General features: G+C 40.3%; 1 protein-coding gene across 2 annotated transcripts; it reads left to right on the top strand.

The window, feature by feature from the left end:
- Positions 1 to 357: 357 nt before the first annotated feature.
- Positions 358 to 14,087, top strand: LOC133633806 (actin-related protein 2/3 complex subunit 1A). 2 transcript variants are annotated; one of them, XM_062026519.1, is made up of 11 exons: positions 361 to 643; positions 1,242 to 1,331; positions 1,458 to 1,562; positions 4,904 to 5,126; positions 5,247 to 5,354; positions 7,915 to 8,018; positions 8,094 to 8,202; positions 13,078 to 13,153; positions 13,222 to 13,415; positions 13,499 to 13,589; positions 13,658 to 14,087. In XM_062026519.1, the coding sequence occupies exons 2-11, from the start codon at positions 1,268 to 1,270 to the stop codon at positions 13,694 to 13,696; spliced, it is 1,113 nt and encodes a 370-aa protein (XP_061882503.1). In that variant the 5' UTR covers positions 361 to 643; positions 1,242 to 1,267; the 3' UTR covers positions 13,697 to 14,087. The 2 variants fall into 2 exon arrangements, with proteins under 2 accessions (XP_061882502.1, XP_061882503.1); XM_062026518.1 differs by having other exon boundaries at positions 358 to 643; positions 7,915 to 8,202.
- Positions 14,088 to 14,865: the final 778 nt, after the last annotated feature.

Raw genomic sequence — 14,865 nt, 5'->3', positions numbered from 1 at the left:
TATCTTCTTTTTTTATCTCTTTTTTTTTTACTATTTATATAACTAAATTATTGTGTATGCACCTTAGAAGATCTGCTCCAATTTCGTTGTTCTTTGAACCTGTTCACTGTAATAATGACAAATAAAACTCTGTTCTATTCTATTCTATGTATTTATGGTGATGACGTCACAAAATGCACAACTGTTCAAAGACGATTTTCTTGTAAAGGCACACTCCAATGGATTAATACATTTAACGATTCTGAAATTTATTGAAACATTTTCTTCTCTTTTTTTGAATAACTAATGAAGCAAAAGCGCTGTGTGGCAAGCTGATGCATTTCACATATTGTCCACCAGAGGCGCTGTTTTCTATCTGCTCACGCGTTCGTCGGCTTGATTGTAGCGGCTGGCGAGCGTGATGCGGCTAAGCTAGCTGTCAGTCAGTCAGGCACCAGCGGCTTTCGCAGACGGTTTCACCCACCGGATGTTCCCGGACGCACCTCGTCGCCGGCCGTCTTGACATTCCCCTCAACATTCCCCGGACGAATTCGTGTCGACTGACCAGAGTCCGCGAATTCGCCTCCACCTCCTCGTCGAACCGTTCCCGTTTCGAGCTGCTTAGCTTTGCCGGCCAAACCTGAGCGCACCGAGGAACCAGGAGGTGAGCGAGCCCACGAGCGAGGCCTCATGAGCGGCTGCCCTGTCAGGAAACACCGGGGTCCCTACGGTGAAGGGAGGCCTACTTATGAAATAGTTTTTTTTAACTAACGAGTGTGATTTATTAAGATAACTTCAATGGTGTTTGACCTTTTGTCAAGACGGAGACGTACTAACATCATGAAAATGAGCTAGATAGCTACAATATTTAATCATATGTTAGCTAATTTGAGGGTTAGCTCGGCAGACTACTAATGTATTGGGCTAAACCATGACAATAACAGGCCGAAACGGTAACTACACAAATAGGACATACATTTTGTAGAAAAGTAGAATACTTGCTAAATTAATTTAAATACGTGTTTCATGCTGGGATTGGAGGTGCTTGGTTGTTGTAACTATGCTAACTGACCTGTTAACGTTGCAATAACGTTAAAAAGCTTACTGGTCCCATTTTGTACTAAATAAAACAAGTGCGTTTTTCCAAATGTTTTATGAAAAATGTTTGTAAATCCCACTTGCGGGCAATGTTAAGAGCCGCCTTGAACTGAAAGCCTAATTAAAAGATGCCAGCTGTAATAAAGTTTTGACTGACTGTACAGAGCTCCACTGAAGGACCACACCCAAGATGTCCCTTCATCAGTTTCTGTTGGAGCCCATCACCTGCCATGCGTGGAACCGCGACAGGACACGTAAGACCCCCTTGTTTTTTGTCTTTTAACTACATCACGTCATTCCAAGTCACCGTTCCCAAAAAGACGGGAAATGGTTTAGCTCGCTTAACCTTCTCAGCCAACCCCCACTGTGTTTTCACGCAGAGATCGCCATCAGTCCCAACAACCACGAAGTTCATATTTATAAGAAGAGCGCCAACCAGTGGGTCAAGACTCACGAGCTGAAGGAACACAACGGACACATTACAGGTACTCTATTATTTAATTAGAGGGGAATTGCACTTTTTTGGACTTGTGCCTATCATTCATAATCCTTATGTGAGACAGGCACATGTTTTTCTTTTCTTATGCATTCTAACTCGTAAATAAGTGTGAGCAAAAGTCGACTGACAATGAAGCCAATGGTAGATCAGATCAGATCTGATAGGTCTTTATTGTCATTGCACAAGTACAACGAAACTTTGTTTTCAGCACAAACCCGTTCAAGATTAGACAAACGGTGTACAGGGTTACAGAACAGGAACGCTGATGGGTCGCCATAAGGCGCCCTGTAAAAGATGGGAAAAAGGTAAAACGCTGGGGAAAAAGATGAGTAAAAAAATACAATCTACACTGGGCTCCTAAGGGTGCCTAGTCTGGAGTGGGAAAAAACCTCCATGCAATGCACGCATAAACATGTTACATTTAATCACGACAAACTCGCAACAGAGAGACGGGGAGGGAGGTCAAAAGCGTCCCATCATTGAGGTGTCCTCGGGGGTGTTTTTCGGAACAGCCTGGTCCTGTTTCCACAGCGTCAAGGCCATTCGAGGGAGTCAAATCGTAGATTAGGATGTTTTTTTTCCGCGAGCAGACAAAACAATGACTTGTCTGTTCTATTCGTCCATGCTGGGTGCTCTCAAATTCAAATCAATTTTCCTTTTCAGCAAGCTTCTCCATGATGTGATCCATCTTGCAATTCAGTTCAGTCTGATGTTTAGATTTGAGGACAGCGCTAAGAAAGAGGCTTCAAAAAAGTTCAGACAAGACAAAAACAAAGAGAGCAAGCTGGGAGAAGAGAGAGCGGGAAAAAATGTGACCGCCCTCACCAGAGGCAAGACAGAAAAAATAAAAATTCTGCTTATAAAGCGCTCTCATAAACATTGAAACACCTCCATTAACGTTGTGTATATACATTCTGTAAATATATAAGTAATGTAACCGGCACATTCACAATAGCATAAAATATTTACATATTTTGCTTATTTTAATCATACAGCGGCGTATCAATTTCACAGACGCATCACAACGCTCGATTATCCCTTCAACAACAGCCAAAAGTAATCATGCAGACTTGCTGAGAGCTAACGATTACTTTTGAGACAATTGATAATCAGAACCTTATATTTTTGAGCCCAAATATAAGGAGGATGAACTACGAGTTTTAGAAGCTGTGTGCTAAACAGATTCAGCTCTTGCGAAACTCTAAGCAGTTTTGCTAAGTGCTGAACAAGAAATAGAAACAATGAACATAATAAAACAATCACCTACTGTACAATGTCTGCTCTCACTGGGATGCCGACTGATGGGGTGTTTATATTTTCCCGTTTAGATGAATGTTTAATCATAACCCAATCAGAGGTTTAAAAAAAAAAAGTGGCCGCAAACTAGCGTTAGACCCATCCACGGGTCTAAGTTGAATGTCAAAGTTGACCAACTTCTCGGTTTATGGCCACAACCTTCTAATATTCAGGTGAGAGGAATGATTTATAATCTAGATTCGAAGGGGAAATTGACTTTTTTGGGGAATTTTGCCTTTTCACAATCCTTTTGAGAGACAAGAAGACAAAGGGTTTGATTTTTTTTTTCCAACATGTAAAGATTTGCTCGTTCATGGTGGCTAGCAATGCAGCAATCATTTCTACCTCTAAATCACTTTAAAAAAATAATTCAAAAACCGTCACTAATACTTCATTTGCGTTCCGCAACCTGTATAATAACCAAGATGTAGCAACATTGTTATTGTAAGAGCGAACACTCAGGAACTATTTTTCTACCGTACTAACACATCCGCATGCTTCGGTATTAGCCGTATAAGCTAACTACGAAATTAGATATGCTAGCTTCTACGACAACATGAAACGCATTGGAGTTTGTAATGCACAAAACTGCGATAAGACACCAATCTGTGCTGAGTGAAAAACATGAACAATCATATTGCAGTATCTGTAAAGTATTAGCCCACATTTCATGTTTTGTTTGTACACAGCTGTGCTTGTCATGATCAATATAAAGTGTGACTCACTTGATGGACAGTTGTGTGTTTGGTCCAGCTGCCGCAAACATTTTTTCAAGTTGATTTGGCTAAGCACTCCATTTATGTCGAAATAGCTTGGCTCCAAGTTACAAATTTACAACTTCATGTCACTTTCACGTCACTCTCCGATCCCACACATCCACTACACCTGCTGTCCATGCGTATGCCCTCAGGGAGGCGCTACAGATCACTGCCAGCCAAGTCTACAAGATTCACAAACGCTTTTATCCTCTCTGCCATAAGGACACTAAATAGAACTTCGGAGTAATTACGCTGTAATTTTGAATGCTTTTCTGTGTTTTATGTTTATATTTCACTGTTACTGCACAGTAGAAGTGAGCTACCAAAGCTGGCGGTACTGCATCAAAAAGCGACATCAGTGTGTAAAGGATATCACCACATGGGCTCAGGAACACTTCAGAAATCCACTGTCAGTAACTACAGTTCGTCGCTACATCTATAAGTGCAAGTTAAAACTCTACTATGCAAAGCGAAAGCCATTTATCAACACCTAAAAACGCCGCCGGCTTTGCTGGGCCCGAGCTCATCTAAGATGGACTGATGCAAAGTGGAAAAGTGTTCTGTGTGCAACATCTTTTTCATGTACGCCCCTGCTTATTTCAGCAAGACAAAGCCAAGCCACATTCTGGACGTGTTACAACAGCGTGGCTTTGTAGTAAAAGAGTGTGGGTACTAGACTGGCCTGTCAATAGTCTAGACCTGTCTCCCATTGAAATTGTGACCACAGACTGTTGAACAACTTAAGCTGTGCATCAAGCAAGAATGGGAAATAATTCCACCTGAAAAGCTTCAAAAATTGGTCTCCTCAGTTTTTGCAATGTGTTGCTGCCTCTAAATTCTAAGTTAATGATTATTTGCAAAAAAAAAATTAGTTTCTCAGTTCGAACATTAAATATATTGTCTTTGCAGTCTATTCCATTTACGGTAATATACGTTGAAAAGGATTTGTAATATTTGAAATATTCAAGTTTCGAAATGTAAATGGAGTATTGTTGGCATTTTTTAGATGTTTTTTTTCCAAGCTTTATTAGCTGAATAATGCATTCCAACTATCTGCATAATTAGCCTTCTGGTACTTATTGTATTTCATCACTTAGAATGCAAAAAATATATATATAAAAACATGTGCTTTTGTCTTACATAAGGATTGTGAAAAGTAGGCAAAATAAAATAAAGTGCATTTCCCCTTTAAGGCTACTAATGTGGCATGTTTAAAACATAGCAAAAAATAATAATAATGACGGAAAACCTGATCCTGTGGTTCTCGTCCCAGGCATTGATTGGGCCCCCAAGAGTGACCGCATAGTGACGTGTGGAGCGGACCGCAACGCCTATGTGTGGTCTCAGAAGGAAGGCGTGTGGAAGCCCACGCTGGTCATTCTCAGGATCAACAGAGCTGCCACCTTCGTCAAGTGGTCCCCACTGGAGAACAAGTTTGCGGTCGGCAGCGGCGCCCGGCTCATCTCCGTTTGCTACTTTGAGTCGGAGAATGACTGGTAAGATTATTGAGATGTATTTTTTTTAAACGGTGCGTTTAAACGAGGACTGCAGTTGATTTGACTCTATGAACTTTTTACAATTATAAAACAAAATGTTTGTTTTATTCTATGCGTCAGGTGGGTTAGCAAGCACATCAAGAAGCCTGTCCGCTCCACCATCCTTAGTCTGGACTGGCATCCCAACAACGTGCTGCTGGCCGCTGGATCGTGTGACTTCAAATGCAGGTGACTGTCTTAGTCTACAATGATGGAGACTTGGTACTGGCATTTAAATAAACATCCTCTTTTTATTCGGAGATCCATGATGAATAGTTTGTTTTCATACAAATTATTTGAGGCAGAGATCAGGGTTTCCCCTAGGTTGCCACTATACATGTGGCGCTAAGGGCGTGGTCAATAGGACATCATCATATATGATGTCATGATCATTTTGATTTGCATCTATTTTCTTTAAAAAGGCTAAACAAATATCGTCCTGGGTATGACGTTAAACTACATCCAAGCATGAGATGGGAGGTTGTGTGTGGGGTTAGTGAGTCCCAACTAACGTCTATAAAATGCACACAAAGAACCGTTTGCACCTTCTCTTGTGACTGGCGGGCGGTCAGCGCCATAAAGCTGAGCGGGTCCCTGGGTAATTGGGGTGCGGACAACCAACAGGACAGACTAAGTTCAACAGCCCAGTAAGGCAATTAGTCTAGGAGAAGGATCTCTGATATAAAATACCCCTTCCAACCCGCACCAAGCCAGCGTGGAAGGTGTAGGCTAATAACCAGCATGAAGAGTACGCCAAGAGAGATTGTTCACTATGGCAGAAACATGCTGAGGCTTTCGTCCAGCAGTGGACTGACAACGGCTGATGATGATGATGATGATGATGAAACAAATATTTTATGTATATTTAAAAACAAATGTGTTATTAGTTATCAATAAGGGGATAGCGAAAAAGTAGGCGCTTAATTACTACAGCGTTGAACTACAATGGCTGCCTCGCGCAAAGATCATCGAGTGCATTTCTACCATATATGTATATATCCACTAACGTCACACTTTGAAAAAAATGTACAATTTGGACAAAATCCAAACTGCTCGTTTGAAGGAAGGCAAGATTATTTCATAAATATCTCCTACATGGTTTGAGTTCAGATTTTTGGGATTTATGCAGATCCATAACAGTAGGTAGCAATAGGTAAGAAAGTTGGTTTTGCACAATAAGTCTCATTTAAGTGCCATTAATCAAATAATTATATGAAATAAGATACTTTGGCCATGGTAACAGGTAGGGTTACAAAGGGGTGGAAAGTTTCCGGTAAATTTCCGGAAGTTTACCACGGGAAGTTAAGCTCGGGAAGTTTGGAAATATTGACAATTTTTTAATTATTCAAAGTTGGACACCGTCCATGGGAATTAATTGGAATATATGGGAATTGGTAGAAAATGGATGGATGGATATGGGAATTAATGGGGAATTACAATAATGATATATTATTGGGCACTTGTCTATATGCTGCTGCATCTTTGGGGCATTTTTGACGTAGCTCTTTGCACAGTATTTGCAAATGTACACAGCCTTTCCGCCTACATTGGTTGGGTTGAAATGTCTTCTCACATCAGATGGCGTATGTGGCATTAGTCTGTTTGTATTTATTTATTCTTGTAAAACACTAATGCAATGCCACACACAGACATAAATAGTCAGCGGAACAATTGGAGTAGTCTTTAAAAATATTTTACTGATGGACAAATTAATACAAATAGGCTAGATGAGTAAATGATCACTCAATTAGCATGCTAAATCACACTATGACCTACATTCTTGTATGCCAACAGAATGGCTAGCAGAACAGAAGGCAGAGGAAACTACATGTTTTGGTTTAGTATTTGCTAGTTGAACTTTACAGATCACAAAAAAGGTAAATTCGGATCGCTAACGTTGTTAGCATAAATTGATGGGATTTAACATAGAGAAAATGTGCATCACGGCTAACGGAGAAATATTTTCGGTTCATTATGAGACTGTGGTGGTACATAAACCTAGCTAGCTAGAGATATTGGCCTCAAAATCATTTAACAAGTACAGGAACAGCTAGGTAGCTAGCTAGCTTGAGTGGAAGTCTGCTGGAGTAGTCTACAGTCATACAGTAACAAGCAATTACACCTCAATTAAACTTAAATAACATAGATCAAATTTATTTACCCCAGTAATATCATCAAAACTTACCTGACTGGATGAAGTCCTTGGGCTCTAATACTAGTGTGGCCTCAATAGCCCTGCTGTAGTGTGTAGCATGCTGGGAATTATCTGTGCATGTGATGGATAAATGCACTGCACATGTGATGGAGGAATGCACAGTGCAGGGTTGAAATTCTACTGAATTTGCATTAAATCAGGTTGTTTTAGCTAATAATCATGCTGCAAGATCTAGCATGTTGCATTCAATGTTTATTCCCATTAATTCCCATATATTCTTGTTAATTCCCATTTTAAGTTTCAAACTTTGAATATTCCCGGAATTTTGTAACCCCAGTAACAAGCCATATTTTTGAGTGTTTTACCGCTACTGTTCCCGCTTAAAAAAGTGCATAAACTGTTATGTTTTTTCTCTCGGCTAGTAGTCTTTAAGATTTCTGTGGAAAACCCTTTGAGGTGGAAAACTAGTTAGGCCTGAAATAACATCACTTTGCTGCTTACTGTGAAATCTGTAATGTCTCTAAATGTTAGATTAGTAATGGAAATATTTCTGGTTTCCGCGCTCCCATCCCCCCTTGTCTTTTGGTTCTCCAGGGTGTTCTCAGCCTACATTAAGGAGGTGGAGGAGAAGCCAGGCCCCACGCCCTGGGGCAACAAGATGCCCTTTGGAGCCGTGCTAGCTGAGTTTGGAGGAGCAGGTCTGCATCTGAATGTTGTTTTTTCGTGTGGCTTAAACAGGCCACTAAACCCGCTCTGCTTGTCTGTCCACTTAGGAGGAGGGGGTTGGGTCCACTCAGTCTCCTTCTCGGCATCTGGCAATCGCCTGGCGTGGGTCAGCCATGACAGCACAGTCACTGTGGTGGACAGCTCCAAGACTTCCACGTATGTTTCCATCTCTCAATCCTGTTTGTAATTTGTACAATATTATTATGTTCTTACTACTAACTGATCTGCTGTGAGGGATGACTTGTGTTTGCAAGCAGCGGAGGAGTTTATGCGAGGTGAATCTGGTTATCAAAAATAGCTCACCTATTTTATTATAATCAACATAAAAAAAAGATAACCTAAAAAGGTAATGTTTTGTTTTTCCAAAACAAGAATTAACCACATTTTGATATTTTGCTGTCTGCGTAGGTTTTACTTCATGATGATAAAATATGTTTGCCCATACAGTAGACTTTAAACTTGATACCGATACTCAGCAAAATATTCAATAATGTACACCATTTTTGTTACCACAGGGATTAAAAAAGACCCATGAATATTTTATGGACAAACTTCAAAACAACTTCAATTGCAACATGTAGCAATTACCAGAACCACGGGTTAAATAACCAGTTCAAAACAAACAAAATAAAAAGCAACTAAGATGACACATTTCAGGTTATCTTAAAGTGCAAAAATAAACACACATACAAAATAAACAACAAAAATGAAAACTATATTTTGAGGTTGTAGTGCTGTGTTGCCGGTTGACTTTTTTCTGCTTTGGAAAGGTCATTTTATCATATATAGAACCAAGTCAAAACAGAAATGATCCCCACGCACTTTGCACTCGAGATCCAGAACCACGTGCATCAGACTAACACTTCAGTCATCAACATGTACACTTATGTAAACATATTATACTCTCATTGTCTATTAACATAATAGATGCACATGTCAGTTTTCACTTTAGCCCGACGGCAGCTTTTAACTGCTAGCTACAGCTAACTGATAATAATAAGACAAGCACATCAGTTGTGAGAAACAGAAGATTTACTCGGCAGTAGAAATTCATCGTAAAGGCCATGATGTCGATCTTTATGATGCTTTGCCAAATGTCTTCATTTGCACTCCCCCTAAAGGACACCCTTTGAACTTCCGTGTCCGTTTGCCTGCAAGGCAAAGTACTCCCAAACTGATTTTGTGTCTAGTCTTTTTTTAACTTAAAGTGGTCGCTCTGGCCATGCAGCTCTGTTATTATTTTTGCACTACTTACATAACATAGCGGTGAGAGGGATATGCTAATGGTACCTCACTGCTGCTGCTGTGGGAGAGAGAGCGGGGCCAGGGTTGTTGTGTAGTATCGATGCGATAAATGAGTATTGTATCCGGATACAATGTTTTAGCCTCTATGCTTTTGAAAACTCAAATTGAAACGATGAATCAACACGTCATTATGGATTGGCAACAATAATTTGTCATTTAGCCCTTAGTAATATAATATAATTATTTGTATTCAACTTGTTTTCACATTCCTTTATTGGAAGAAAACGCTTTTTCTGCTTATTGGGCTATTTCCAATATTACAGTTGCCTTTGTTTTTGCTCACATAGCCTGCATGTACACAAAAACACAACAGCACAGCTAAACAAAAAAATACATTTAAAAAAGCTTCTTTTTTTTTAAAGAATACATTTTTTAATTGAAAATAGTTAAGTACTATTCATCATCATTTAGTTCCATTTCTCACTTAAGGTTGGGATGTCATGGTTTGCCAGTAGCACCGGTTTTGAGCTGTTGTTTTACAGTCCTGATAGCATTTATTATGTTATTAATCCATCTGCATCTTGGTCTTCCTATTTTCCTTTTCCCTTCTATTTTCCCCTCTAGAAGTTGAGTTTGAAACAGATTGTCTGATTGTGCGCCCAAAGAACATGTCTTTCCTTTCCTTAATGTTGATTAAGCGTTTTCTGTTGGTTTGCCATTGTTAGTAGTTCTTTATTGGTTTTTTAATTGTTTCCAGGAGACTTTTATTATCTTACGTATACGCCACATCTCAAATCATTCCAATCTTTTTTCAGTTGAGTTAGTTATTGTTCAGGTTTCAAATCCATACAACACATACTACTATTGTGGGCCTGCTGCAAAGCAAGCATTCATTCACAACAACTTGTCCTGTATTAGCATGCTAACGTTTTATACCTGCTTTTTTGCTAATTTTATTCATTTAAACCTAAATATCATGGCTTCTGATACTTGCCGCCATCTTAAAGTATGTTAACTTTTCCTACGTTAGCATGTTATTACGCTTACTGATTATTTTTATTTTTTGCATTAAATTTGGCATTTGGCCAGAGGTTCACGGCACAGATAGTAGGCCCATCAAAATGTCCACGAAAATGTTCTTATTACTATTCTTGGTTCTGCTTTTTATTTTTTAATATTGTATTTGAATGTCTTCTCAATTGCTTTGTAAATTTCTATTTTAAGTATTGTAAAGCTGGAATTGGGTTCAAGTTGAGTTTGCTCTATTTTCTTTTATAAGATTAACCTTAATTGTGACTTTTGTAAATAACATTTTAAAAATACGTTTTTAAAAATACGTTTTTCAAGGCAACTCTCCGCATAAAAGTCGTATGTCAGCAGCCAAGAAGAGCTTTTGCAAACTGCGACCTGTTTTGAAAAGCTTTCATTATTTTAAAAAAAAATCAGTTTTAATGGCGAATCGTGTTATAGAACCTTTATTTAACCAGATAAGAAACCCATTGAGATCAAGATCTCTTTCAGAAGGGTGACCTGGCCAAGAGGTCAACAGCACATGTCACAGAGCAGTTTCAAAAAAGTAATACGTTAAGACATACATTTTAAAATACATAAAAGAGAACTGTAAAACAATAAAGATTTACACCTTTTAAAAACACGGGCACTGTGCAAATGTCTCTCGCTGTCTGTCCCTCAGGACAGAACAGAAGGCTCCAAATGGAGGTAGTTCAGTGAGTTTCAGTTTCATCTGCAATGCATTCCATGCCAGAGGGGCAGCAATGCCAAAAGCTCTTTTGCCAAATTCAGTCCGTACATGAGGAACAGTTAAAACATACAAATTGTTAGAGCGTAATGCATAAGGGCTGTTTTTTTATTTGTAACAATGTACACAAGTATGGAGGCATTAAACCTAAAAGAGCCTTATAAATGATAGTCCGCCAATGTTCAGTCTAATCAAATCGTGAGGTGCACAAATATTCCCACCTCTTGTCTCCACTGATACAGTCAAGCCTCCATGTTACTGCAGATCTACACAACCAACTCCATCGGCAAGCAGAGAGCTAGTTTTTGCAGTTTCGAGGTAGATCGGTGCTCAACTAGACGTAATAATACATTTATTTAAAAATGTAAGTGAATGACGACCTGCATTGTTTTTGACATGTTCATTTCCCGCACAGGATTAAAAAAGGATATATCGTATTTTCCGCACTATAAGGCGCACCGGATTATAAGGCGCACCTTCAATGAATGGCCTATTTGAAAACTTTGTTCATATATAAGGCGCACCGTGCATTATAAGGCGCATAGAATAGACGCTACAGTAGAGGCTGGGGTTACGTTATGCATCCATTAGATGGAGCTGCGCTAAAGGGAATGTCAACAAAACAGTCAGATAGGTCAGTCAAACTTTATTAATAGATTACACACCAGCGTTCTGACAACTCAGTTCACTCCCAAAATGAATAAACAGCTGTTTTATTATTTTCCCCGAGTTAAAGTCGGTGACGTGGTATTTCGTTTATCTTTTAACAGCAAGGTATAACGTGTAGTGCAACATTTATATCACATAGTGGAGGGGAACTTTTCCTCGATTCAATAAACACGTAAAAAACAGTCTGATACTGTTACGGTAAATCAAACGTTCGTGCAATCACAATTAGGGCTGCAACTAACGATTAATTTGATAAACGATTAATCTGTCGATTATTACTTGGATTAATCGATTAATAATCGGATAAAAGAGACAAACTATATTTCTATCCTATCCAGTATTTTATTGAAAAAAAACAGCATACTGGCACCATACTTATTTTGATTATTGTTTCTCAGCTGTTTGTAAATGTTGCAGTTTATAAATAAAGGTTTATTTAAAAAATTTAAAAAAATTTAATTAAAAAAAAACAACAACAAAACCTCTGCGCATAGCATAGATCCAACGAATCGATGACTAAATTAATCTGCAACTATATTAATAATCGATTTTAATCGATTAGTTGTTGAAGCCCTAATCACAATATAGTAACACTCGAAATAGTGCGAAGCAATAACAATATATCAATAACTCAACGTTGCTCAAATGTTAATGTCACACAACACAACACACAAAATAAACATGTAAAGCTCACTTTATTAAATTATTCCTCATCCACGAATCCCTCGAATTCTTCTTCAGTGTCCGAATTAAACAGTTGGGCGAATACGGCATCCAACATTGTCGAAGTCGTCATTAATCGAGTCAGTGTCGCTGCTGTTGTCTAGCAGTTCAGTGACAAATCCTGCCTTCCTGAAAGCTCGGACCACAGTTGAGACTGATATATCAGCCCAGGCATTTACGATCCACTGGCAGATAGTGGCGTATGTCGTCCGGCGCTGTCTCCCTGTCTGGGTGAACGTGTGTTCGCCTTCTGTCATCCACTGATCGCCTTGAGTTTAAACTCTGCGTCGTAAGCGTGTCTCTTAATAGGAGCCATTTTGGGGGTCTTTACATAAACACACAAATGGAAATGAAACGGCACGCCTCGCGCAGTCATATATCCCAGCATGCACTGTGGCTTCTTCTACGGGGGAAAATGAAGTCGGCGGCTGCTTACAGTAGTTGCGAGACCTGTTGTGGCTCAATATTGGTCCATATATAAGGCGCACTGTCAGCTTTTGAGAAAATTGGAGGTTTTTAGGTGCGCCTTATAGTGCGGAAAATACGGTAATCACAATGTTTGTGTAACCCAGTACAAATAAAATGCAAACAGAAGTTGTAATAGAAATAAAATGCTATCCCTTTTTGTCTTGTAGTCCTTTGCAGTTGAAGACGGAGTTCCTTCCTCTCCTCAGCGTCCTGTTTGTGTCTGAGAACAGTCTGGTAGCAGCGGTAAGGTCCACACGCGCATGCTCGTCCACGCGAGGGCCGTGTTTGAAATGTGTCCGTGCGACCTGCAGGGCCACGACTGCTGCCCCATGCTGTTCCGCTGCGACGAGAGCGGGGCGCTGACGTTCATGTCCAAGCTGGACCTCCCCAAGCAGAGCATTCAGAGGAACATCTCGGCCATGGAGCGCTTCCGGAACATGGACAAGAGGGCCACCACCGAGGACCGCAACACCGCGCTGGACACGCTGCACCAGAACAGCATCACGTGGGTCACGCTCGACCACCAGCTGGTGTGTGTGTGTGTGTCATGTTTTAAAGCTTTTCTTGTTGTGTTATTGTGTTCCCCAGCCAAGTGTCTGTATACGAGGGAGACAAAAGGGATTGTCGCAAGTTCTGCACCACAGGCATTGATGGAGCCATGACTATTTGGGACTTTAAGGTACACGTCAACACAAATACACGTGCACTCACACTCTTTCATTGTCTTCTCCATTTTCTCCTCTCCAGAGTCTAGAAGCTTCTATTCAGGGTCTCCGCATCATGTGAAGAAATCTTACAAATGAAGAACGAAGAGACGCCGCGATCCTCACCCCCCAACCCCACCACCTCTTGCGGCGCAGCCAGTAACACGCAATTTATCGAGTGTCTGCTGAAGCACTGATCAGACCGAAACACTCTCCTGTGGGGGTGTCAGTACACACATACACACTCACCTGCACACACACACACACACAGAACTGAAGTGTGACATCACTGTTGATTTTCTTTTGTTGCTGTTGTTTGGTTTTAAGACGAAAGTGAAGCCTGGGTTGTCAAAAAGCGGGAGGAGCCTCTGGCGCGTATTAAAACGTGACTTGTGTGTTTTTATGTTCTCTAACCTCGAGTACCAAAAGTTCAACACTAAGCGGTGCGTTTTATCAAAAAAAGCAGACTGAATTATCACCTCAATGTGAATATATCAGCGTGTCGTAGTCGGGTGGTGAAGTCACAGTTAGGAGTCCAGGCCCGCCGAGGTCACGGAGGTTCTCTCGTCATGGTGCGACTGGCTGTCGGAACGGGGGCACGGCGCCGCAGCCTTATAGCGCACTGTAGCTACCACGCTAAGACCACACAAGATGGAGGATTTCTATGTAACCGAGGTGGACGTTAAATAAAGATGAGATACATTTGCAGAACACAATGCACCTTGACTGATGTCTTTCTTCTCTGCTTGCGTTACCAATGATGATGATGTTGTTAGCTCTTGCTATTCCTCACTTGCTAAATTTTCTTTTCCAGGGGTTCACTGTTATGACGCGCAAAGATGGTGTCCAGCTGGAGTGGAACGTTTAGCAGCGAAACATGTGAGTCACAAAAGGACCAAAAAACAAAATGTGTCTTGAGTCGCGTGTAAATGGGCAGCAATGCAAATTAATCATATTGTTCATGTGTTATGAGTAAGTGAGGGAAGCCTAACTTCATGTCATGACAGTCTCTACATACCATGCAGTTATGCCCCCTAGTGGCTGGGACCGCTGTAGATCAGTGTTCAGTGTGGATGCTGCAGCATTCTCTATAAAAGTGTTTTTCAACTAGTGTTCCGTGAGAGATTATGTAATTTCACCTATTTGGGTTAAAAATATTTTTTGCAACCCGCTAATTATAATCTGCAAATTATTTTGTTGGGTGTCGGTGCTTTCTAGAGCTCGGCAGAGTAACCGTGTAATACTCTTTCA

Source organism: Entelurus aequoreus, linkage group LG18, assembly GCF_033978785.1.
Source record: "Entelurus aequoreus isolate RoL-2023_Sb linkage group LG18, RoL_Eaeq_v1.1, whole genome shotgun sequence".
Lineage (NCBI taxonomy): Eukaryota > Metazoa > Chordata > Actinopteri > Syngnathiformes > Syngnathidae > Entelurus > Entelurus aequoreus.
Note: the sequence above shows the minus strand (reverse complement) of the source record. Positions and strands in the feature narration are given on the sequence as shown.